The sequence below is a fragment of the Ursus arctos genome, unplaced genomic scaffold (assembly GCF_023065955.2).
Source record: "Ursus arctos isolate Adak ecotype North America unplaced genomic scaffold, UrsArc2.0 scaffold_2, whole genome shotgun sequence".
Lineage (NCBI taxonomy): Eukaryota > Metazoa > Chordata > Mammalia > Carnivora > Ursidae > Ursus > Ursus arctos.
In genome coordinates, this window is record NW_026622874.1 from 65269334 (window position 1) to 65294319 (window position 24986).

The window sequence follows — 24986 nt, forward strand, 5'->3', positions numbered from 1 at the left end:
GCCTGGAATGAATAATTTATTCTAAGCAAATTGAAAGAGACAGATTTTATGTTTTCTCCTACTTATTGTATATAAATTTTAAGTATTTGCAACCCGCAGCAAACGATCTCCAGGACAGTTCTCTGCTCCATTTGGAGAATAAGATATTCTCCTTCAAGTTGGTTACTCCACTTGCTATTTTTAGAATATCCTGAGCTTCTCAGCCAGGGACCCACTTTCTAGAATGCTCTATTAACACTCTACCGTATCTGGGTTTCCTTCCAGTAGGACATTGATGGCTCTGTTGACATCTCCATTGCAGTCATGCAAAGCAATGACACATTCATCCTGGTTCTTGCCTGTGATATCAATCAACTGAAAGAAAAAGATCAGCAACCATCATGAACAAGCTTGTACACCTCACAAAAGGAAACCAGGTGAGCAAGAGAAAAGGGAGAAGACACTAGCTGAGTCTGAAAAAACCCTAGGCTAAAAAAGCAAAAAATGCAGAATTTCGGTATTCTAGTTCAATAAGCAAAATATTATCACCTCTGATTAGGGATGGGGTCAAAAGTATTTATAAAACAATCAAACAATGAAGTATCTAATAGAAAATCAAACACAGAAGCACACAGGCTTCAGCATACCATCAATTTCTACATTTCCTAGATGGCACAACTGCTCAAAGTTGCTATAAAAATGGCATCAACAAAATCATCTGATAAATAAGTTAAAATTAAGATAAAACCTTTTCGAACAAGGTAGATGTCCAAAGAGGGACGGTAAATCAGACAACAAAAGCATTTACTCACTGGCTGAACCTATTATATTTCAGGTCATAATTCTTTCAATACCTACAGCACAAAGTACCCTGGTAGTCATCTATGACATTTAACTACGCTTTAATCCTGATGTCTTTCCTGCTTATAGCAAATTAGCAATACACTCACTTGTTTCACCTTTTCCTCAAAGTCAGCATCATTATGGTCTGAAATCATCTGTGCAAGTCGAATTTGTTCTGCAGTGGCCTAGGAATTAAGACAAGTTCAAGAAAGCATGATCAAGAGAAAACAGTTTATAGAAGCAAGAAGGACCGACATAGTCAATATTCCACCCCACCTCCCAGCCCAAGTTCCTTCTCCTTGTAATAAATGACCAAGTAGTAAAATACTAACATCAATTAAGAAGCCCAAATTTGCAAAATGACAAAAAAAATAAACACTGAATCTATTAGTATTCCACTCAACGATCCCTAAAAAACCAGGGAGCTTTTCCACCAATGTTCACAGTTAAAGAAGCTCCCATTTTGGGATTACAGCATCTCTTTGAAACATTCGTGCCTTAAATACTTCACATTTATTTGCCAAGTATTGTGTAAACTCTGTTCCTGCTTCCGCAAGGACCACTGCCACCCCCTTATCTCTAGGGCTGAGAACAACAAAAGATTTAGTCCGAGGGAAATGCTACCTTAGAGATACAAAGCACAGGACCCATTCTTTCCAAGTCTTATAATGCAGTATTAAACAAAAAGCAAGCACGCTACATCATAGCATATCATTAACAGTCATCAGGCCCTAAGTAAGAAGAGCCAAGGACTAGAAAACAAGAATAAAAAACCCAAACCAAGAATCCAAAACACAGAATGATGTTGCACTGGATGGAAACCAGTTATCAACCAGCAATGCTACCAATAAATCCATATCCCTTGGGTTCTTTACCTGTGGCCGCTGCTTGTGCTGTGTCTGGTTTTGGTTTTGAGGTTGTTCCCAGTTTCCCCGGGCTCGGTTAGTGCCCACCGATGTCATCATTTACAGTATATACAAATAACAGTATTTACAAGGTCGAATACTGAAAGATTAAAAACAACAATTTAGATATTAAACACGGGCAAAATATGTTTTCAACCTCTCTTTCATCAGCATCTTCACCACTTTCATTTCTTTAAAAGCAACAAACCAAGAAAATTCATCTGTTTTTAAGACATATTTGGCTTAATTCTTTAAGGAACAATGACTGTTAATCCATTTCTGTAGAACAAGAAATGTATAAAGCATGTGTTAGGAGATTTTTTTTTTAAGTTATGGGCACAGTCTGGTTACTAGTCCCCTATAGACAGGCTTTGTGAAGTTTTGCTATCTTGATAGCAAGCAAAACAATGTTAATAATCAAAAGCCTTCTACACAGAAATATCTAAAGTCCCTTTGACAGAAGGAAAGATAATCAACAAAACCTGGAAACAAAAGCCTTCCAGGAAGGGGACTGGTCTATACTCCAAACAAATAAAAACAACTTAAAATACTGTACTCAGTCTACCTATGAAAACAGACCTACCTCCCTTACAACCAGTTTATCTAAATTGCATGAGACCTCCATCACTTGGGAAAGGACACGTCTAGCCTTTCTCCCTCAAGTTGTATCTCTCCCCACACAGTGGGAGCTTCTATAACCTTCAACAAAGCAAGTATTAGCCCCAGTGACTTTGCTCAGAATCTCAGTTCCCTGGATAATTCCAACACACTATTTTTGCAGCTACTTCTGTTGACCTCCTAGCCCACAGTTCCCAGGCACCAGAAATGCAAATACTCTTCACCACTCACCTTAATATACAGAAAATCCCAAATGTGTCCCAAACAAAAGCATCTAGCACAAAGCTTTATTTGAGAGAAAGGGCTTCTAGGATTATCTTTTTAAAATTTTTTTTTTAAAGAACAGTTAGATTTTTTTTTAAAGATTTTATTTATTTGACAGAGAGAGAGAACACAAGCAAAGGGAGCAGCAGGCAGAGGGGGAGGGAGAAGCAGGCTCTCTGCTGAGCAGGGAGCTGGATGCAGGGCTCGATCCCAGGACCCTGAGATCATGACCCAAGCCAAAGGCAGATGCTTAACCAACTGAGCCACCCAGGTGTCCCCAGGATTATCATTTTAAACTTGAGACATTATTGCCAGCAACGGGACTTTGTTGAGTCTTTAAAGAGGCAGAAAACACACTGGGCCTTCCCAAAACCAGAATGGATTTTGTTATTAACAGTTCTAGCAAGCTAGGATTCTCCTGAACTTAAGTTCCCTTCATTTATACTTTGCTTTATATCACAACCTCAGCTGCTGCATTTAGTAAACAAAGAAAATATTCACCGTATGATGGAGCGTTCAAAGTAAGATGTTACTCTGCATTTTTTATTCCCTCTCAAAGAGGATAAGTTTATATTTCTGCTCTACACATAAATGTTTTTCATTAATGAAATTTTATACGGGGTAATGCTAGGCTGCCCAAAAGACACTGCTGAATTTGAGGGAGAGGTAGGTTGGGCTTCTAAAGAAATATAGAAGGATTATTAGGGAAGTGAATTTCACTGGTTTTTCAGGTCACAAAGCTAAATTCGTGCGGATAAATTCTTCACCAAGTTGGATCAATAGGCTGCACAGGGCTTTGTTTTTTGACACAGTCCTTAAGAATTAGAAGTTTTATATTCTCTATCACCAAAATTTTTAAAGAAATTTCAGAGCTAATTCCTTAACCACTACCTCTTCTCCCTACACACGTGCACACAAAGGCCTGTAAATATTTCTAGCTAGTACAGGATTATTTGCTACACAGTAGTCCATTTTCCTAGACTGGCATTATAGCCAAGTTTCATCACCCACAAAAAACAAGTGTTCTTTAAAAAGTACCCCGGATTCAAATCAAAGAGAAAAATTAAAACTAGATGAAAACTATTACACTTAATAATTGGCTCTAAGATGAAATTTCTCATGCGAACGAACGCTCCTGTAACTTACAAATATTGATTTTGTTCTTCACACATCATTTCAACTTACAAGCATAAGTAATACTACAGATACGAATTACATGACTAGCAATATGGATGACTGCATATACTGTACCAGTCAGTGTAAATATATTAAAAAGTCATCTTGAAAGCCACATAATTACTGAGAAAAAAAAAATAACAACACTCCTGATCAATCCTGTTAACTTCCACCTCTTTCTTACAAGTGCTTTGAAATGCGTGACTAAGAAAATTTTACCACCTAGGTAGTAAGAACACTGAGCAACAGGTCCAAAGTAAGTGATATGGGATGGATCACCGGAGGGCACAAAATTAGCAGCCTTTTAGTAGCAAGCTGAGACACATACCTAGGGTTATCACAGTGCAGGGGAGGAATCTTGTTAAGTACTTTTCCTTAGAAAATAAAAATATTTACGGGAAACACATGAGAAGTGTTGGGAGACCAAGGGAACAGTGCAGGAACAAATACTGGTTTCAACACAGGAGTGCCCTTGACCATCTTTCGAAAACCAGCTACTTGAAAAAATAGCCAGAGAAATTTTACGGAAAAAAATAAATAACAAGTATTTATTGAGTATCTACTATGTGTCCAGTACTTTAGGAAATACAAAAGCAGTATGACTTGGTTGCTGCCCTCAGGGAGCTTACAATCTAAGTTGAGAAACAATTCAGACACTCTGAAGCTGGACTGGGGTGAGTAAGGCTTGCTACCTGTAACAAAACAACTAATTCCCCCAGATGCTTTGTGGAAATGACCCCAGCATCCCCTTCTCCATACACTCGAGCCTAATTTTAAAAAGAGTACTTGCCAATTAGGACACATTTAGCAAAGAGGGGCTTCAAAAATCAAACAAAACAGTACATTTTAAGGTCTTTCATCATTAGTTCCGGGCCAGCAATACTTGCTGTTCACAACGGAAATAATCACTGGCACAGTCTACTCTTAAGGACAATGGTGTAGGATCTCAAGGCAGTTTTATCAACCCGTGCATAACCAACACGTTTTCGTTCTCCAGTAAGGCTGCTTGTCACTGACCCCCATCGCCTCCCAGCAAGGCACATCATACAACCCCCAAGCAAGATATGGGAGGTGAAAGGTGGATGGAGAGGACACACAAAAAGCATTTCTCCATCTAATACTCAGGGACACTCAAAGGCAAAAACGGTGTAACAATGACAACAAAAACGGCCTGCTACTGTGGTGTTTTTCCTTCCACAACATCCTACACCAGAGGTGGCTACGTTTCAAGAACGGCGGAGCAGCAGTCTCCTGTTTGTGACATCAGTTTGCAAAGCAATTTAGGGATTGTCCACAAAGTGAAGGGTCTGAAGAAATTCGGAATTCCTGTCCTATTGCGAGAAGAGTGAACAAACACCCCAGGGCTCTAGTGACGTCCCTTAGGCGTAAGACACCCTACGGGGGTCTCCCCGTCCAGCTTCCCAAATAACATCACAACTGTTTGGTGTACCCCAAACTACAGCATGGACAACAGCAAGCCAACGACAGCAGCCACGAACACATTCCCAAAGCTGGGGCGCTGAGACAGAAGGAAGGGCAACCAGAGGAGCTGACAAAGAGGCTGGAAACGGAGAGGGGACGCAAGCCCACGCGTGGAGGATGGGAGGCTCGGCCCGCTCCGCGCCACCTCGGGAGCTCCCGGGGCCAATCGCCTCCTCACCTCCCACCCGGAACAAATTAATCCTCCGCACTCCAAACTGAGGGCCACATGGGGGAGTTTGGGGCAGCTCCACCCCGCCGCCCTCCCCCACCACCACCCCCAAACCAGGCCGGATCCGGATCCGAGGAGGCCCGCAGCGGGCTGGGAAGGGAGGAGGCCCCCTCGTCGTCTTCACGGGCAGCGGCCAGGGCAGAGCAGGCCCTACCTCAGGCGGGGCCCAGGCCGCGCTCGCTCGCGCTCTTCCTCGCTCTCCCCGCTCAGGCTCTAGCCGCATGGCCCCCCCCTCCGGCTGCCCAAGCCCCGCCCCGGCCACGCTCCCAAATCGAGGCCCCGGCTCCGGCGCGGCCCAGTAGGCCGCAAACCAAACCATAAACAAAACCCCCGGCGGCCGACTCGAGGGGGGGCGCCGGGCTCGCACGACCGGGAGGGGTGTCCAGTGGGGGGAACGCACGGGGCAGGGGGCCTCGGGGGGGGGGCGGCTGGGTAGGGGAGAAGGGAGGGAGGGGAAAGGGAGACCGCGGATTTAAAGGGGCCGCGGACAATACCCGGCCCCGCCGCGCTGCCGCTGCCGCCGCCGCCGCCGCCAACGCCGCTGCGCTCCCAACTTTACCTCAGTCTCCTCCACACTGACACCCCGGGCCGCGCCGCCCCTGTCACGTGATGTGAGGTTCCCTCCTCCCCACCCCCTCCCTCCTTTCCCCTCTCGCGCTCGCTCTCGCGCCTTCCCCCTCCCACTTGCCTGCCTGCGTCCCCCTGCACGTGACGCGAAAAGGGACGCGCACGCAAGCGTGCGCGCACCACTCCGCCACGAGCCGCTGCGCTGCGGCTCCGCGCGGCCGCCCCGCCTCCGCCGCGTGACGCACGGGCGGCCTCCGCTTCCGGTTCCTGGCGTCGTGCGGCGCCTCGGCGCGCGCCGCCCTCGGGGCCGGTGCGGGCTTGGGTCACGTGCTAGGGGGTAGCGGGAAGGCGACGTTCTTTTTTCCTGGGTTCCCGTCCGCCATGTTTTCAGGCCGGGTCAGCCTTGGTCTTTCCCCGTGAGGAAATGGCTGGGGGATTTCGGGGAGCCCAGGCGCCGGTGCCTCGGCGGAGCCCGGGCTGACGAGGCAGGGCGGCGGGGTGACCCGGCGCAGTTGTGCGCGGGGTGGGGAGGCCATGGCGTCCGGCAGTAACTGGCTGTCCGGGGTGAATGTCGTGCTGGTGATGGCCTACGGGAGCCTGGTGAGGAGATCCCCCACCCCCTCCTGCCGTCGCGTCTGACCCAGTAGAGACCCCTGTCGTGGGCGCTCCCCCGTCCGCATCCTCCACTCCCTCTCCTGCGCCTTTTCTGGGCCTGGACTCAACCTGCCCCAGGAGTACCTGGGGACAGAAGCCACCGCCTCGGCGGCCCCGCCCTGCCCCGCAGGGTCCCCGTGGCCCGCCCCGCCCCTGCTCTGCCGGAAGGCGTACCCCGAAGTACCCCTGAAAGCCACATCTGGGCATTTAAAACGGAGGCGTGTCCCCCCTTTTTTAAACTTTTTTATTAAAGATTCCTTCCTTCTCTCTTATCTTTTGGACAGGTGTTTGTCCTGCTATTTATTTTTGTGAAGAGGCAAATCATGCGCTTTGCAATGAAATCCCGAAGGGGACCTCATGTCCCTGTGGGACACAATGCCCCCAAGGTAGGTCCTTAAGGCACGAGATGGGCCTGGTTCTCCAGCTCCAGTGGGGCCTAGCAGGAGATGTCTTTTACCTTTAAGATGACTTCAGTGCCCATGTTTTGTCGTCCTTGAGTCCTTGACCCACGCGCTCACCGTAGTGGAGGGAGCGGGAAGGGTCAGCTCGGTCCCGGGTTAGAGCTCCGTGCTGCGGCGCAGCTGTACTTTACCCGGGAACTTCAGTGTTTGCATCTGCGGAATGAAAGACTTGGATTAAAATTGCCAGCTCTGTGGTAAGAGTTACAAGTTCAACGTTGTGTTTCCTGTGCAAGGTTTGCTTTAGGATGGGGTTGGGGGTTACGTTAGCCCAGATCCATGAGAAGGGCTGCCTTGACGGAACTTCAGATGTTGGAGGGCCTCATAAAGCATGTGGTTCCACCATTCGGGTGACAAACTGAAACCCAAGAAAAGGAAGGCGCTTACTACAGGATATACAGACTGGAAATAACCAAGTGGTCTTTTTGTCCATACTGTCTCCTCAGGTAACTGTCTTCCGTTCCTTGGCTTTTAAATATCTACCCTGCTCCCGCTCTCTCTCGCTAATCTCTGTCTCTCTCTCTCTCTCTCTCTCTAATAAATAAATAAATAAAATCTTAAGGAAAAAAAATTTATCTCTCCCAAATTTTATGCATGCGGGAGCCCCGCAGGTACATATCTAGCTGGCTTTCTAGCGTGTCCGCCAGGTCTGACAGGCATCTGACATCTAACCCGTCAAACCAGAAGTCGGTGCCCCCCACCGCCCCCACCCTCTTGTATGGCTCTCCCTGATCCCGGGGTCTAGCTGGGATCCTGCTACAGGGGTTAGATTTCCAACGTTTACATGTGCTGTTACTGTGCTCTGGAATGATCGTCTCCAGTCTTCTCTTGGCTAGCTGATTGGCTCTCTAGAGCTTAGCTCAAATGTCATTCCTCTCCAAAGAAGAGTGTTTATTATCTATTTTAAAGTAGGTGCTCTTTTTTATTTTCTCATAGTATCCTGATATTTTTCTAGATACTATTTTACTACAAATTTTCTTTTACATTTGTCGATTCGTTCAGTGCCCAGCTTCCGCTAGACTAAGGTTCAAGAATGCAGGCCCCATGCCAGTTCTGTTTACCACAGTAAAGCCAGAGTCTACATATAGTAGGTACCCAATAATTTGTTATTGGGACAAACAGGCTAGTGGGAGAATTAGAGCTAGTACACAATTCCCTCAACTCTAGATCAGTGTTCTTTCATCAACCAGTGCTGTTAATCCTCCTTTTTTTGTGCTTTGCTGAGGTAGTTCATGGAAAACCTTAAGGAAGGTGTTGTGATCTAAAACCTCAACAGAGCTTCTTCCACATTCCCTCAGTTCTCCAAATGCCACCTGCCCTCCATAAGAGGGATATAGGGTTGGCTTCCAGCACATCATGAACCAATCAAAACTTTGATTATTTAGGAGCTCTCTGGACTAGATGAGATAAGATCCCTTCTGCTTTAAAAAAATTCTCTCATATAAATTCTCATTTATTGCTGGTAGAAGTGCAAATGAGTAAAACTACTTTGGGAAATAATTGGGCATTATCTGGTAAGATTGCACATGTACATAATCCATAGTGCCACAGTTCCACCCACTTGTAGCATAGAGAAATTAATTTTTGTTGATGTTGTACCAGAGGACGTATAAGAGTGTTCGTTTCGGTGATATTTCAAGAAGAAACTGTTGGTCCAAATGTCTACTTGAGAATATATTTATAATAATACACTCGTATTCCGGAATACCATAAGGATTAAAAATGAGCTAAGCAACAAATACATGAACACAAATGAAACACTAAAGCATTTTTGAATGAAAAAGTCACAAACTTAAGTGGATTTCAAAAACATGCTGAGTGAAAAAAAACGGAAAGCCATTCATGAAAGAGTATCCACCATTTTGTTCCATTCCATTTATATGAAATTTTAAAACGGGCAGAACTATATCAATAGAAAGTACATAATTGTTGCCTGGAGCAGGGAAGGAGAAGTCGACTGCAAAGGGGTATGAAGAACATTTTGGGGTGATGGAAATGTTACGTATCTTGGTTGTTATGGTGGTTGAGTGGGTGTATTCATTTGTCAAAACTCATCCTTGTACACAAATTGGATGCATTTTATCACATGTAAGTTCAACCTATTGCAATAAAGTATTTAAAAAAATTTTTTAAAGATTTTTTATTTATTTGACAGCAAGCACACAAACAGGGAGCAACAGAGGGAGAGAGAGAAGCAAGCTGTCCGCTGAGCAGGGAGTGCAATGTGGGGCTGGATCCCCATGACCTGAGCCAAAGGCAGATGCTTAACCAACTGAGCCACCCAGATGCCCCAAGTATTTAAAATTTTAAAAGACAAGTTGCAAAGGAATTCAAAACATATTTTTCCATTTGTGTAAAATTCAAAACCAGCAAAGCTAAATATCTTGTTTAGGTTGATAATGTGATAAAATAGTAAAGAAAAATTAGATTGTTGACAAATTAAGATTGGGGGTTGCATTCAATCAGGGATAGGCACACAAGGCTGCAGAGTCAGTGGTAATGTTCTAGTTCATAAACAGGATAGCAGGTACAGATGTTCATCTTAACAATTTTTATATTACTTAAAATATACATAACACGTATTCAACATATAATATATTTCATAGTGGAAGTTGCTAAAAAAGTAGCACGAAGTGGCACCTGGCAGGCTTAGTCAGTTAAGCCTCCAGCTCTTCACCTCAGCTCAGGTCTTGGTTTCAGGATCCTGAGTTCAAGCTCCACGTTGGACTCCGCACTGGGTGTAGAGCGTACTTAAATAAATGAAAAAGTCACAGGAAAATCTGCTGGGGCTCTGGCAACCCTCTTAAATAAGAGAGATGAACTTGGAACTGTTAACAGTGGTTGCTTCTGGATAAGTGAGGAGTAGCGTTAGTACCTTTGTTTGAAATTTACACCATGGATGTGAATTACCTACTTAAAAGATTTAATGTACTCTAGAAGAAAGCTTTTAGAAGGTCTGTGGTCCACCAGGTAGGGTAGTCCCCAAGCTATTATAAATCACAGGCCTCTTCACAGATTTTTAGAGTATGATTTCCAGTTGCTGTTCATTTTTTCTCTTTCTCTGGAAGCTCTTTATAACACCTAACTAAGATTTTAAACCCAGTTGAGTCAGAAATAATGTTGATGCTGTGGAACTTGAAGAAATTCTGGCAGGTTAAAAGATCTAGCTTAGAGATGTATAGTTTAGAGAAGTTTTTAGAGAACCTAATCCTATCCTTAAACTTTTTAGTCTTATCTGGCAATTTTATCAGACATAGCATTTTTTCTGCTGCTTTTGTCTTAGTTGTTCACTTGCTCTGCCCCATTTCCAGGTTCATGGAAAGCAGAGTATAGGGTAAGTGATTGCATATTCTTTTCTCTGTGTGAACAGGACTTAAAAGAGGAGATTGATATCCGGCTATCCAGGGTTCAAGATATCAAGTATGAACCTCGGCTCCTTGCAGATGGTGATGCAAGACTGCTACAGCTAGAAACCCAGGGAAATCAGAGTACGTGGCATGCTCTTGTGGGATACTTCAGTGAGGAATCCCACAAGTTCAGAATTCCTTTGCTTTCCGAGCTGTTAGCATAGCTGCTGGAAAACCTACACCCGTGGTTCCTCTATTGCTGGGTATATGTCAGATGTGGGGAGGCATTTTATTAGCTTGCTGAAGTTTGGAAAATCTTCTGAGGGTTATGTCTATGACCAGTCTCTTTTTCAACAGATTGCTACAACTATCTATACAGAATGAAAGCTCTGGATGCCATCCGTGCCTCTGGTAAGGGCCACTTGACGGGGTATTGAGGATCCTGAAAGCTCACCTCGGAAAGAAGGAGGAACCCACTTTATATATATTAGAATTTGTCCTTTCTGTACATCTCTAGCTAAGAGGAATTTCCTAGAGTTTTGAGAGGACTAGATTTATTTCGTCTAAGGAAATGATGGAGGCACATTATTTCTTCTTCAATGAGTGGATTTATTTTCTTTAGACCTTTGGTTTCATGAAATGGATGGTGGTGATTTGCTTGTTTTTCCACAAAAGACACGTGACATCTGCTTTCTCAATAAGACCAAGATAAATGGTTCTTGAATTATTTCTGCTTCGTCTCTCCTAAAACGTGGTTTATATTTCAGAGCCAGGATGAGTAAGTAGGAGGATAAATTGGAAAGAGACACTATTAGGTGCCATTGGTGCAGCTCATAGCTGTGTTGCTACCACCAAACGACCACTCAAACACAGCTCTCTACCTGTGGTCTTCTTCATTCTATTAGAAGTTCCCCCAATTCTTTCATTGGATCCATTTCTAAATTTGAGAGATAAACTAGAAATACTGATAAAGGGGAGAAGTGTTATCACTATTATCTATTATCTCCACAGAGATACCATTTCATGCTGAAGGCAGACATCCCCGTTCCTTAATGGGCAAGAATTTCCGCTCCTATCTGCTAGATCTTCGGAACACTAGTACTCCTTTTAAGGGTGTTCGCAAGGCCCTCATTGATACCTTGCTGGATGGCTATGAGACAGCCCGCTACGGGACAGGGGTAAGCTGGATGGCCACTTTTTCCTTCAGAGAACAAAAGGAGTACGGGAATCTCACCCTTCCTCTTTCCTCAGGTCTTTGGCCAGAGTGAGTACCTTCGCTACCAGGAGGCCCTGAGTGAGCTGGCCACTGTGTAAGTTTGAAGGGGAATATGTTGGAGGGGCTGGTTGGAGAGTACGGTAGTGCTGGCCCACCCCCCAGCAAGATGCCCTTCATAAGCAGTATTAATAAAATCTGATGACAAGCTGTCAGGTCCTGCCTTTCCCTCACGTCGGAAAGCACGTGCTGCTCTACAAGCTTACGGGGAGAGAAGCCTCTCCTACTTTTGTGCCCTCTTTTTTTTTTTTAAGTCCAGGTGAGTAAAATGTCAAAAGTGGTGTAACTTTATACCAATAAAGGGGATAAAATTTTTCATATGGGGATTTCCTTCTCTTCCAGGGTTCCAGTGTCTTGCTTCTATGTCTTGGTCTGATAAAGTAACAATTACGTGCCATCCATTTTTATCAGCACTTAGAGCATTAGGAACTCCATCTGAAGCTACGGGCATCACTGTAGCATTAGCTGTTGAGTGTCTGTGTTGCAGGAATCACAACTTTTGTCTGGCATCATTTTAAATGTGCGCTAACATAGCTTCGGTGGTATTGTTTATGCAAAGTTGAAAGGGTGGAGAGGGAAAGCCAATGTAGAATAAAAAGTTAGTTACTGGTCTTGAAAAGAACCACCTCTGTTTCCTGCTGTGTTGAGTATGGCTCTTTCTCAAAAGATAAGGGGTATGTCTGTCCTCTCTTATCTGTGTCCTTAAAAATAAACTACCTTGTTCCAAAAACAAAAGGTCCAGTAAAAACTGCTCTGAACAGGAGTGGAAGTAAGCAGGGGAGAGGATGAGAAGGGTGTTTAGTCTGGAAGTAACTTAGGGGACCTGTTCAAGGTACAGTTTCTATGAAAGCCAAGTAGTTTGTAGTTCTCATCTGGGGTCTGTAGAGTCTTCAAATTCATATAGACAGAAAGGAGATGGTGGGTGCCAGGGACTGGAGGCTTAGGGCTTAATGGGGACAGAGCTTCAGTTTTGCAGCATGAAAAGAGCTCTGGAGGTGGACGGTGGGATGGCTGCACGACAGTGTGCGTGTACTTGACGCTGCTGACTGTAACATTTACAAGTGGTCGAGATGGTAAATCTTGTGTGTATTTTACCACAATTTTGTTAAGAATTCAGTCCTTTGGGGCGCCTGGGTGGCTCAGCTGTTGAGCGTCTGCCTTCTGCTCAGGGTGTGATCCCAGAGTTCTGGGATCGAGCCCCACATCAGGCTCCTCCGCTATGAGCCTGCTTCTTCCTCCCCCACTCCCCCTGCTTGTGTTCCCTCTCTCGCTGGCTGTCTCTCTGTCAAATAAATAAATAAAATCTTAAAAAAAAAAAAAAAAAATCCATCCTTGGAGGGCACCTGTGTGGCTCAGTCAGTAAGCATCCAACTCTTGTTTTTGGCTCAGGTCATGATCTCAAGGTCATGAGATGGAGCCCCGTGGCGGGCTCTGTGCTCAGCAGGGAGTGTGCTTGAGATTCTGTCCCTCTCCCTCTGCCCTTCACCCATGTGTGTGCACACTCTTTCTCTCTCTCTAAAATAAATAAATACATATTTTCTTACTATCTTTTTGAGATTTTATTTGAGAGAGAGCTCACACACAAGCAGGGGGGAGGGACAGAGGGAGAAGGCAAAACAGACTCCCCACTGAGCAGGGAGCCTGACGCGGGGCTCGATCCCAGGACCCTGAAATCATGACCTGAGCTGAAGGCAGACACTCAACCGACTGAGCTACCCAGGAGCCCCAAAGAAACCTTTTTTTTTTTTTAATTCAGTCCTTGGGGCACCTGGCTGGCTTAGTCAGTAGAGCATGTGACTCTTGATCTTGGGGTTGTGAGTTTGAGCCCCATGTTGGATGTGGCAATTATTTAAAAATAAATTTTTTTTATTTTTTAAGATTTTATTTATATTTGACAACAAGCATAAGCAGGGGGAGCGGCAGGCAGAGGGAGAGGGAGAAACAGGCTCCCCGCTGAGCAGGGAACCTGACATGGGGATCAATTACAGGACCCTGGGATCATGACCTGAGCTGAAGGCAGACGCTTAACCAACTGAGCCACCCAGATGCCCCCAAAATAAAATCTTTTAAAAAATACTAATTCAGGGGCGCCTGGGTGGCACAGTGGTTAAGCATCTGCCTTTGGCTCAGGGCGTGATCCCAGCGTTATGGGATCGAGCCCCACATCAGGCTCCTCTGCTAGGAGCCTGTTTCTTCCTCTCCCACTCCCCCTGCCTATGTTCCCTCTCTCGCTGGCTGTCTCTATCTCTGTCAAATAAATAAAAAAAACAAAATCTTTAAAAAAAAAAATACTAATTCAGTCCTTGTGGGGCATCTGGCTGACTTAGTAGAGCACGTGACTCTTAATCTTAGGGTGGTGAGTTCAAACCTCACTTTGGGCATAGAGCTTACTTAAATAAATAGGGGTGGGGCGCCTGGGTGGCTCAGTCCTCAAGTGTCTGCCTTCATCTCAGGTCATGATCCCAGGCTCCTGGGATCAAGCCCCGCATCGGGCTCCCTGCTCAGCGGGAAGCCTGCTTCTCTCTCTCCCACTCCCCCTGCTTGTGTTCCCTCTTTTGCTCTCTCTCTCTGTCAAATAAATAATCTTTTTTTTAAATGATAAAATAAACAAATAAATAAATAGGGGTGCCTGTGGCTGGCTCAGTTGGAAGAGCATGTGACTTTTTTTTTTAAGATTTATTTATTTATTTTAGAGAGGAAAAACAGTGTGAGTGGGAGGGGCAGAGGGAGAGGGAGAGAGAATTTCAGGCATACTCCAAGCTGAGCATGGGGCCCAAGATGGGGGTCGATCCCATGACCTGAGCCAAAACCAAGAGTCAGACACCCAACTGACTGTGCCACCCAAGTGCCCCAAGCACTTGATTCTTAATCTTGGGGTCGTGAGTTCAAGTTCAAGCCCGACAGTGGGTGTAGAGATTACTTAAATAGATGAACTTAAAAAAAATAATTCATTCCTTAATTAATGGTTTCTAGAAAGTTTTGATGAGTCTAACAAAGAGGATAGGCTCTGAAATCTGACAGACTTAGATTTGCACCCCAACTCTGTCACTTGATAGCTTTGTGACCTCAGGCAAAGGGGCTGTCAATTTCCTAACCTGGAAAATGGGCATGTTACCACCATGTAGAGATGTGGGGGTATCTGTAAATTAGATACTGGTAAAAAACCAAATTTAATGTCCTAACAGGTTGTAAGTACTCAGTAGCCACTTCTGTTCTTATTTTTTGGTGTTCAGTTTTCAAGGGACTGTTTTTGGACTGGGAGTATATTAGCGACATACACACATTAGGTAAATCAGAATTAAAAGTTTTCTCTATAGTGAGATGAAGAAAATGTTGAGCCAGAGGCAGGGACTCAGTGGGAAAATTGGTTTCTCTGCTACTTCGAAGCTGTCAGATGGGGTTTTAGTAACTCATTTATAAGATAGGACAAGGACAGGGATCATTCGTGGCTATAGCTACATTTATAGAATGGATGAGCCTTGAATTGTATTCTTGTGTTAGTCCTCATTCTGTCCTTGAGCTGCCCTCTCTGTGTTCTCCAGGGTCAAAGCACGAAGCGGGAGCTCTCAGAGGCAGCACCAGTCGGCAGCCAAAGACCTAACCCAGTCTCCTGAAGTCTCCCCAACAACCATCCAGGTGACATACCTCCCTTCCAGTCAGAAGAGTAAACGTGCCAAGCACTTCCTTGAACTGAAGAGCTTTAAGGACAACTATAACACACTGGAAAGTACTCTGTGACGGGGCTGATGGACGCTGCTCTGCTGCTGGCTGTGCCAGTGGCTTCAGGTCATCCGGCTGGTGGGTCCAGCTGAAGTGCCACAGTGTCCAGAACTCTTAGGGTTCATGCCTAGAGGATCATTCTCCAGCTTGTTCTTACAGCCTGTTTCAGAGAATCAGGACTTCATTTTCCCTTGGCAGCACTTTTTTCTGGAGTTGAATTCAGATGTTTTTCTTAATGTTTCCATCGATGCTTCCTTAAAAATCCTCACTTGGTTTTGATTATAGTTCACCTGCCTTTTTTTCCCCCCTCTTTTCCAGACTATAAATAATCCTAAGAGTGAGAGTTGAGGTGGCAGGGCCTTGTGTCTTCATGTCTACCCCTTTATACGTAGGTGAATGGGGACCATTTGGGTTTGAGACATATTAGAGGTGATTGGTAGGAAAGGCGGACACGAGCTGGTGGGGAGGTCTGGTGAGGCCATGCGTGCTACATGGAACAGCTTGCCTGGTGCTCCACTTGGATTAATCCAGGGTGTGTGGAAACGTTAACACAAATTCCCTGACGTGCAAGGATCTGCCCTTACGCTTTCTTTCCATACTGTCTTAAATAAATGGAAAAGGGAATGTTGGCACCTGACATAATCCCATCCCCCCACAGTTATTGGGGATACTGTGGGACAGTGAAGAAATGTCAGACCAATGCACCGGTCTGACATTCTAGATTATTTAATAAAATGAACAATTAGAAAAGCATATGATTCATTTCTTTATAGTTGCCTTTTTTTTTTTTTTTTTTTTTAAGATTTATTTTAGAGGGAGCGTCCATGTGCAGGAGCAGGGGGAGGTGCAGAGAAAAGCAGACTTCCCACTGAGCCCGGAGCCTGACATGGGGCTGGAGCTGATGACCCTGAGATCATGACCTGGGCCGAAATCAAGAGTCAGATGCTTAACTGACTGAGCCACCCAGTTGCCCTGCAGTTGCCTTTTAATGAAACAGGCATAGAATATGTTCTTTGGACGTAGGATCATACAGGGACCCCACAGAAGAAACCCTGAAATTGGGACCGTGGTCCTTGCTCCTAGAATTGCCTGTGTCACTAATAGAAGGCAGGAGAACCAGGATTCCCTTTAGGTCTCCAGGGCAACAGGCCAGGTGACCAAGTCCTAGGCGCTGGGGTTGTTGTTGGAGGCAAATGTGTTGCTATGACTACTGAATCCTGGGTGACCGGCTGGACAGAAGGGAGAGCCTGCTTCGCGTCCTGAGCCTGTGTCTCACCAGCTTGTGGACATGTCTGTGGAAAAGACGACAAAAGTCGAAGAGGTGTGCAGAGCTGGAAGGGGGCTGGGTTGACCAGAAGCAGTTTCTTGAGGGGCCTGTGATGTAAGTGCTGGCTGCTGTATGCCAGCTCCTCCCTGTATGTTTTATTTAATCTGTTCTGGAAGGAGTAGCACTCTTGCCCTCACTTCTCCTAGGAAGTGACCATTCCCTGTCAAGAAGAGAGGCCCATGGGAAAGGTGCTGGGGATGGGGTGCTGGACGTCAAGGCAGACAAGCAACTTGCTTTTCTTGCAGAGTTTTCAAAGGGTCCTGGGATTTAAGAAGATGGTTGACAGGTAATTTCTGCTTCTATCCCTTCCCTTACCCCTCAGCTTGACCTTGTCACCCTTGTGTCCTTCCCTCTAGCCACCTGTCAGATACACTTCATCCTTGTCCGGGGCTCCTCAAGAAGGAAAGGGGTGTGCAGGTGCAGGATGCAGCCTTTCAGGGACAGCCTGCCAGTGCCCACTAGGTTGTGCTACCCACACAGTGCTTTTACTATCTCTTTCTCCTTGTTGTCCGAAGGAAAATCGGATCAAGTTTTTGTTCTTTTATTAAGTAGAATGTAATGCTTTGTTGTATTAATCGTGATAGGTATGCAGGTAAGTATTTGTTGAGTGACTGAATGAGAAGACCAGGCTGTATGTCTCTCCTTCACCTGGGAGCTTTTTAAGACACATGAGCTAAGGTCTTAACCCAGAAGATTCTGACTACAGTGGTCTGGGATCAGGTAGGATAAGCCTGTTTTTAAAGGTTTCGCAGTTGGTTATACCCAGAGCCATCAAGGATGGGAGTCCAGAATGATGCAGCCTTTTTACAAAGACAGCTTGATGAAATTTATCAAAACCTAAGATCTCAAAATTCACATATCCATGGACCTGGCAGCTGTATGTCTAGTTGACCTTTTATACCTGCAGGAGCTCTAGAGTGTACATACACAAGAGTGTGCTGGACAGCACTGTTTACAAAAGTAAAAAGGGGGGCACCCGGCTGGCTCAGTTGGAGGTGCACGCAACTCTTGATCTCAGGGTTTTGAGTTCAGGCTCCAGGCGGGGTGTAGAGATTACTTTAAAAAAAAAAAATTTTTTTTTTTTTAAAGTAGAAACCATCTAGTTGGTTAAATTATGATATAAAAATACTAGGCAGCCTTTACACAGAATGAAGCAAATCTTTATGTGCTGGTAGGAAAAGTCCAAATTGTTAAATAATACTACTTATGTAAAAGTATGAATTCATGGTAAAAAAAAAAAATAATACTACTACTTGTATATGATAGAAACTTCTGAAAATATACACAAGAAACATAACTTCATTGAGAACTGGGGTGGAAAAACAAAGCTTTAACTTTTCATTTAGTATATATTTTTTAAGATTTTATTTTTTTATTTTTGTTAACATTTTATTTATTTAAGGGAGGGAGAAGGAGGAGCAGAGGGAGAGAGAATCTCCAGCAGGGAGCCCGACATGGGCCTCGATCTCACAACCCTGAGGTCAGGACCTGAGCTGAATTCAAGAGTCGGACACTTAATCGACTGAGCCACCCAGGTACCCCAAAGATTTTATTTTTAAGTAATCTCTATACCCAGCGTGGGGCTTGAACTCACAACCCCAAGATCAAGAGTCACGTGCTCAACAACTGAGCCAGAGAGTCATCCCTCTCTCTTTTTTTTTTTTAAAAGATTTTATTTATTTATTTGACAGATAGAGACAGCCAGCGAGAGAGGGAACACAAGCAGGGGGAGTGGGAGAGGAAGAAGCAGGCTCCCAGCGGAGGAGCCTGATGTGGGGCTCGATCCCAGAACGCCGGGATCACACCCTGAACTGAAGGCAGACGCTTAAAGACTGAGTCACCCAGGAGCCCCCAGAGGCTTAATTTAAAAAACAGAAACAAAACAAAAATGACACCACAGCTTAAGAAACAAAATCCTAGACATAAATGAAGGAAAGGACAGAATATCTAAGGATAAAATAAAAAGACAACACAAGGAGAGAAACTACACAGCGTTCTTGGCTGGAGACCGCCTTTGAGTAGGGTTCTTGCAGTTACTTAAAGGCTATGGGTTTTTCTAGAGCTCGATAACCAAAGGGCCATCAATGTTGGTTTCTCCTAACAGGCTCTGGACGGACAGCGGGATGGTCCTAACGTCACCCAGGGCAGACCACTTGTCCTTCAGGATGTCCAGACAGATGTTGCCCTGGGTGTCCACGCTGGGGTGGTAGCAGGGTGTGAGGAACTTCACCGTGGGTGCATTGTAAGGGGAAACACTGGGGAACTCCAGAGAGAACTTAACACCTCACGTCTTCATCGACTTTGTCAGCTGCTCCAAGATGGTCCCCACCCATTTGAAAAGGTCTGATTGAGGGAAGGCAGAAATTCCTTTGTTGCCTGACATCTTGAGGGTCATCAGCTAGCCTCTTGCCTGCAGGGCCCCAGGTGGCACCCCCCCCCCCCCCGCCCCGGGGTTGGCTCCTTTGCTGGTGGCAGCTGGATCATGGTTCTGGGAAGCCATCCAGGCAATGTGGGCAGAGAGACAGGAACTCGGACAGCACGACTGTAACTCTCAGTGTATTTCTATATGGGTTAAATTTTCTATCGTCTGTAAAAAATACTTGATTTTTAAATTTTATTTATTTTTTTTATTTCAACAGAGCAGGGACACCTGGCTGGCTCAGTCGGTGAAGCGTGTAACTCTTATCTTGGGTTTGTGAGTTTGACCCACGTTGGGTGTAGAGATTACTTAAAAATAAAAATCTTTAAGGGTTCCCGGGTGACTCATTAGGTTAAGTGTTTGACTCTTGATTTGGCTCTTGTTGAGATCTCGGGGTCTTTTTTTTTTTAAAGATTTTATTTATTTATGTGACAGAGAGACAGCCAGCGAGAGAGGGAACACAAGCAGGGGGAGTGGGAGAGGAAGAAGCAGGCTCCCAGCAGAGGAGCCCGATGTGGGGCTCGATCCCATAACGCCGGGATCACGCCCTGAGCCGAAGGCAGACGCTTAACGACTGCACTACCCAGGCGCCCTGAGATCTCGGGGTCTTGATGAGGGAGCAGAAGGCAAGCTGAGGAAAAGTACACCCCCGGGTGGGATCTGTGTGACCTTCCTCAGGCGCTCCTGGCTGCTCTGAAGGGAAGGGAAGGAAGAACAAATGGTTAACTCACAGAGACGACAGTCCTGGAGGACAGAAGTCTCAGTTTACAAATGTCTTAGGGATTTACAGGAAAAAAGCATTCTTATCAATAACCTAACTTCCAGAGGGAAACTCCCAGCTGTCTTAACATTAATGCCTTGCCAGAGGGAAAAACAGCCCTAACTTGACAGGGGCCAGGCCCCCCGGCATCTTTTTTTTTTTTTTTTAAAGATTTTATTTATTTATTTGACAGAGATACAGACAGCCAGCGAGAGAGGGAACACAGCAGGGGGAGTGGGAGAGGAAGAAGCAGGCTCCTAGAGGAGGAGCCGGATGTGGGGCTCGATCCCGTAACGCCGGGATCACGCCCTGAGCCGAAGGCAGACGCTTAACCACTGTGCCACCCAGGCGTCCCAGGCCCCTGGCATCTTGTAGGTCCTCCTTAGCATATGAAGATTCTTTTGAAAACCTCCCTCTTTCCTCACAACCCCGGGGCAGCAGCTCTTTCTGCCCACCGGTCCTGTCCCCGTGCTTTTATAAACCACCATTTTGTACCAAAGACATCTCAATTCTTTCTTGGCTGTTGGCTTGGGACCTTACCAACATTCCAAAACTACATCAGTGAGATGGAGCCCTGTGTCAGGCTCTGAACTCAGTGTGGAGTCTGCTTAAGATCTCTCTCTCCCACTCCCTCTGCCCCTCTCCCCCTAAAAAAAAATTTTTTTTAAATGTTTAAAAAATTTTTTTCAACAGGGCTTACCTGAGCAAACCATGTGTGTGTGAGAGAGAGAAATGCATATTCCTCACGCATTAGGGCCTCCTGGGTGGCTCAGTCGGTTGAGTGACTGACTTGATCTCCAGGTCCTGGGATCAAGTTCCACCTTGGGCTCTGATCTCAGCGCGGAGTCTGCTTGTCCCTCTCCTCTGTTCCTCCCCCTCCTCTCTCTAAAATAAAGTCTTTTTTTTTTTTTTTTTTTTAAGATTTTATTTATTTATGTGACAGAGACAGCCAGCGAGAGAGGGAACACAGGCAGGGGGAGTGGGAGAGGAAGAACCAGGCTCATAGCGGAGGAGCCTGATGTAGGGCTCGATCCCGGAACGCCGGGATCAAGCCCTGAGCTGAAGGCAGATGCATAATGACTGCGCTACCCAGGCACCCCTCTCTAAAATAAAGTCTTAAAAAAAAAAAAAAAAAAAAGCTACCCTGGGGTGCCTGTCTGGCTGAGTTGGTGGAGCGTGTTCCTCTTGATGTCAGGGTTGTGGGTTTGAGCCTCACGCTGGGTGTAGAAATTGCTTAAAAATGAAATCTTAAAAAACAAAACTTTAGCAAATGATTCCAGAATATGTCTAGCTAAGGTTGAGAATCATATAACAGAAGGTATTAATTCTTAGACTGGATTTGATACCCACGTCTGCCCTTAAGTGACCTTGGGCAACTCACCTGAACTTTGTTTCCTTGTGGTACGATGCAAAAATTGGTTTCTAGGACACGTGGCTATTATGATCATTAAATGGTCTGCATAGTCAACATATCCTAGGTTCGAAGTTAGTGCTAGTTACCCTTTCAAGGAGTTTGCCATCTTCGGACATTGGCGTGGAGGGTCTGGGAAGGAAGCGGCCTCACCGACGGGGTTGGTGTCTTCGCTCCTAACTAACGCATCCGGCTCTGACCTCTGTACCTGGGGCAGGTGGCGGAATTCACACGCTCGCTGTCTGTGGCAGATGACACTGAGCCAGAGGAGAAACCGATATGCTACCCTGAGGATGCAGGACACCATGGGACAGGAGTTGGCACTGGCCAATAAGCAGCTACTGATGGTGCGTTCTAGCGAGGGTGACCTGAAGCCTCATCCACTACTGCCCTGTGCCCACTGGATCCCCAAAGTCTTAGTTGCCGCCAGCACTCACCCACCTTATCTGCATCTGCATTATCCCCGAGCGGTAACTTTCTTCATTAAATGGCTCTTTGCGTTCATGCAGGCGGCACATGCTCAAGTCCCAGAGTGTGGACTCGTCCTTGCTCCCCCCATCTCACTGTCCGGCACCTGCCTCTTAGAGCCCCTCTCTCCCAGGAGTCCCAGTTGCTGGCACGTCATCATCCTTGCATCCCAGGTGCCCAGCAGAGCTCTTGGTTCATGGTGCTCTCAACAATTATTTGCTGAATGTGGGACTTCCCCTCCAGTGGTGCAGCCTCTATGCCACCGCCTTGCTTTATGTCACAGCTAAGTCCAAGTCCAAGAGGACACAGGCTGGAAAGCCACCAGGGGGAGAATGGGAATGAGGGCAAGCAGAAGGCACACCTCACACTCTGTTCTGTCCCCACCAGGTCCGTCAAGCAGCCCTGCACCAGCTGTTTGAAAAGGAGCATCGGCAGTACCAGCAGGAACTAAATCAGATGGGCAAAGCTTTTTATGTGGAGAGACTCTGATGGCATCGGAAACAAAGCTGGCTCTTAAAGGCTCAGATGTAGTCATGTGGCTCATTCTTCAGCCCTAGATCTTGATTTCTTTGAACACTGTTTATTCATAGCCATAATCTTAAAACAGCTTCCTGGGGTTTGCTTACCGTCTCTCAGCTCTCACTTCCTCCGGTCTTTTCTGTCTTGGACAAATAGCTCTGAGTGCGGCTGTTCACCCACAGGAACCATGTGTTTGGGTGTCAGGAGGCCTGGAGTTCAGGCTTTGGCTCAGCCAGTTAGGAGACCCAGGACAGGTCTCTCTCCTCTGGACCCGAATTCCTACAAATTGACAGGCTTGCAAACTGAAGCACCATGGAGGTGAGACAGGTGAGCTGGCAGGTGTAAGGAAGTGAGGAGCAGTGAGATGTGTGGGGGACTGTTAAGAGCATGTTAAGTCTGCAGGCGTTCAGATTCTGAAGAATTCTAAAAAGTACTGACTGATCACATATGTCTATAGGACACAGAGAACCTTACTTATGAAGATCCACTTTCCATAAAATGAGATCCCAAGCCCAAGAGATCCCTGTTGTGCAGCAGGGAATATGTGCAGAACACCACCAGGCTGACTTCCTGGTTCCTTCACCTGCTGTCTGCATCCTCATTGGCCCCTGGTCCTCTCCACACTGATCTTGCCCTGCCCTCTACTCCGGGGCCCTGTGCACTCCACAACTCACGTCTCCCCTACCCCACCCTGAGTCTGGCTCTACCCTGCAGTGTGCGTTTCTCGGACGTCAGAGCCCTCTCCTTTTCTCCCACCATTTCCCACTGATGAGCACAGAGAGGCAGCAGGTAGAGAGCAGGGTATGGGCTTTGGAGTCAGGTGTGGGCTCAAAGTCCAGCTTCGTCCCTTAATTGTTGTCACTTTGTGTAAGTTCCTTCTCTGAACCTCAGTTTCCTCTTCTGAAAGTGGGGAAAATAATACCCATCTCACAGGATCATTATGAGAATTAAATAAGGTATGTAGAGAGCAAACCTAGTGCTTGACGAACAGCATGTATCCTCCCTTTTCCCTCGCAGATTTCCCTGTGACCCAGGCCCATCGCAGGCCCCTGGCCAGCCCCCGACCACCCCCTACGCAGCCAAGATGTTACTTCATCCCACGCCTGTCTCTCTGCCCTGTGCATCCGTTTATCCTCCGGTTTCCATCAGCCCTGATTCCCAAGTGTCTTTAGTCAATGACTCACAAGTTCCTGCACCCAACAAGACACAGGGCTCATGGGCTGGTTGGGGGAGGCAGGTGTGGACAAGGCAGGCAGACGAGGGGTCCCTGGGTGGCACAGTCAGTTGAGTGCTGGTCTCTTGATTTCAGCTCAGGTCATGATCTCAGGGTTGTGAGATCCAGCCCCATGTCCTCAGCAGGGAGTCTGCTTGGGATTCTCTCCCTCTGTCCCACTCCCTCCCCTCCCCTCCCCTCCCCTTGAAAAAAAGAAAGAAAGAAAAGAAAAGAAAAGAAAGAAAGAAAGAAAGAAAGAAAGAAAGAAAAAGGAAGAAAGAGAAAGAAAGAAAGATGAAAAAGGAAGGAAGAAAGAAAGAAGAAAAAGAAAGGAAGGAAGAAAGAAAGAAGAAGGAAGGAAAGAGAAAGAAGGAAAGGAAGGAAGGAAGAAAAAAGAGAGAAAGAGAAAGAAAGGAAGGAGGGAAGAAGGGAGGGAGGGAGTGGTGACCACGTTGTAAGGGACAGAAGCAGGTGCATGTGGCCTGGATCTGACCCCCAGCCTGAGGCTGGGTCTCCCACTCAGCCTGTTCCCCCACCACCACTACCACCACCTCTCTCCACGTCTGCCATCCGCCTGCGGCCGCCTCCCACCTGGCTCTGCTGCTCCTGTTCCCCAGGAGAGCCTGGCCTCCGGAGAACACAGCACATCTGGGTTTGAATCCTGCCTCTGTCACTTACTGCCTGCGTGGCTTGGGGCAAATTGCCTTAACTTTCTGGGTTACATTTCCTTGTTTATAAAATGGAGACGATGCCTCCCCTTCCCGGGGATTAAATAAAGCACTCTGCAGAGAGGTAGCACATAGTGTCCAGTACCACAGTGATGTCTTCCTGCCCTGGGGTATTTCCTTCCCTCTTTATTTCCCCTCCGTCACCTGGCTGCTACCCACCCCCCACCACACTCCTTCAGCAACTTCTTCATTCCTCTCTCCTCTGTTCACTGGGACCCACAGGACACCCCACCCCCTATGCCTTGATCCCTGACCTTGGCCTCTCTCCCCAGGGCTTGTCAGTGCCAGGCTGGCTCCGGTATTGGCAGACTGGGCCCTCGGGAGCCCATCTCCTCTGATCCCCTCTGCCTGCTCTGTCTGCTCTCATCACATCAGCTGAGTGTTTCAGCCCGTCATACCCATCCATCCCTTTTCCTCTATGGCTGCTGCCTTACCCATCTCCTCTGGTTCAGAGGGGCTCAGCCTTGTTTGAAATAGCCACACGGAGGGCACTCCAGGAGAGCTAGAAAGTTTATAAGATGCCATCAATGTTTCTGCCTAGTTATGCCTGAAGTCAATGTCTCCTTCTACGAAAGCTCTCCTCTAGTACATCAATAATATTCCCAGTCTCTGCCTCGTCCTTTCAA

At 46.3% G+C, this 24986-nt stretch overlaps 3 protein-coding genes and 1 pseudogene across 21 annotated transcripts in view; 2 read left to right on the forward strand and 2 right to left on the reverse strand.

The window, feature by feature from the left end:
• The window catches only part of UBAP2L (ubiquitin associated protein 2 like), a 39090-nt gene extending 32892 nt beyond the window's left edge, over positions 1–6198 (reverse strand). For 4 of the 19 annotated variants that reach the window (XM_048225395.2, XM_048225393.2, XM_044379206.3 and 1 more), the window contains exons 1-4: positions 5991–6086; positions 1698–1827; positions 930–1007; positions 244–354 (exon numbers count right to left, since the gene is read on the reverse strand). In XM_048225395.2, coding sequence (XP_048081352.1) covers positions 244–354; positions 930–1007; positions 1698–1787 — 279 coding nt within the window. In that variant the 5' untranslated portion in view covers positions 1788–1827; positions 5991–6086. Of the gene's footprint in view, positions 1–243; positions 355–929; positions 1008–1697; positions 1828–5650; positions 5707–5990 lie in introns of those variants that run through there. The other 15 variants (XM_057314898.1, XM_057314897.1, XM_048225391.2 and 12 more) reach the window with 10 other exon arrangements.
• Positions 6199–6315: 117 nt separating this feature from the next.
• Positions 6316–16268, forward strand: CUNH1orf43 (chromosome unknown C1orf43 homolog). The gene is made up of 7 exons (XM_026485324.4): positions 6316–6663; positions 7002–7103; positions 10546–10663; positions 10880–10933; positions 11534–11700; positions 11774–11832; positions 15338–16268. The coding sequence occupies exons 1-7, from the start codon at positions 6598–6600 to the stop codon at positions 15531–15533; spliced, it is 762 nt and encodes a 253-aa protein (XP_026341109.1). The 5' UTR covers positions 6316–6597; the 3' UTR covers positions 15534–16268.
• A 61-nt stretch (positions 16269–16329) lies between these two features.
• Positions 16330–24429, forward strand: CFAP141 (cilia and flagella associated protein 141). The gene is made up of 4 exons (XM_057314904.1): positions 16330–16836; positions 17088–17128; positions 21650–21779; positions 22288–24429. Exons 1-4 carry the CDS (start codon positions 16804–16806, stop codon positions 22387–22389), a joined length of 306 nt encoding a protein of 101 aa, XP_057170887.1. The 5' UTR covers positions 16330–16803; the 3' UTR covers positions 22390–24429.
• Positions 17559–19237, reverse strand: LOC113245438 (ubiquitin-conjugating enzyme E2 C-like; annotated as a pseudogene).
• Positions 24430–24986: the final 557 nt, after the last annotated feature.

Coding starts and splice junctions, on each gene's coding strand:
- CUNH1orf43 (XM_026485324.4), top strand. CDS start 6,598: ATGGCGTCCGGCAGTAACTGGCTGTCCGGGGTGAATGTCGTGCTGGTG. Junction 6,664..7,001: donor TGATGGCCTACGGGAGCCTG/GTGAGGAGATCC, acceptor TCTTTTGGACAG/GTGTTTGTCCTGCTATTTAT. Junction 10,934..11,533: donor GGATGCCATCCGTGCCTCTG/GTAAGGGCCACT, acceptor TTATCTCCACAG/AGATACCATTTCATGCTGAA.
- CFAP141 (XM_057314904.1), top strand. CDS start 16,804: ATGTCTGTGGAAAAGACGACAAAAGTCGAAGAG. Junction 16,837..17,087: donor AGACGACAAAAGTCGAAGAG/GTGTGCAGAGCT, acceptor CTTTTCTTGCAG/AGTTTTCAAAGGGTCCTGGG. Junction 17,129..21,649: donor TTTAAGAAGATGGTTGACAG/GTAATTTCTGCT, acceptor TACCTGGGGCAG/GTGGCGGAATTCACACGCTC.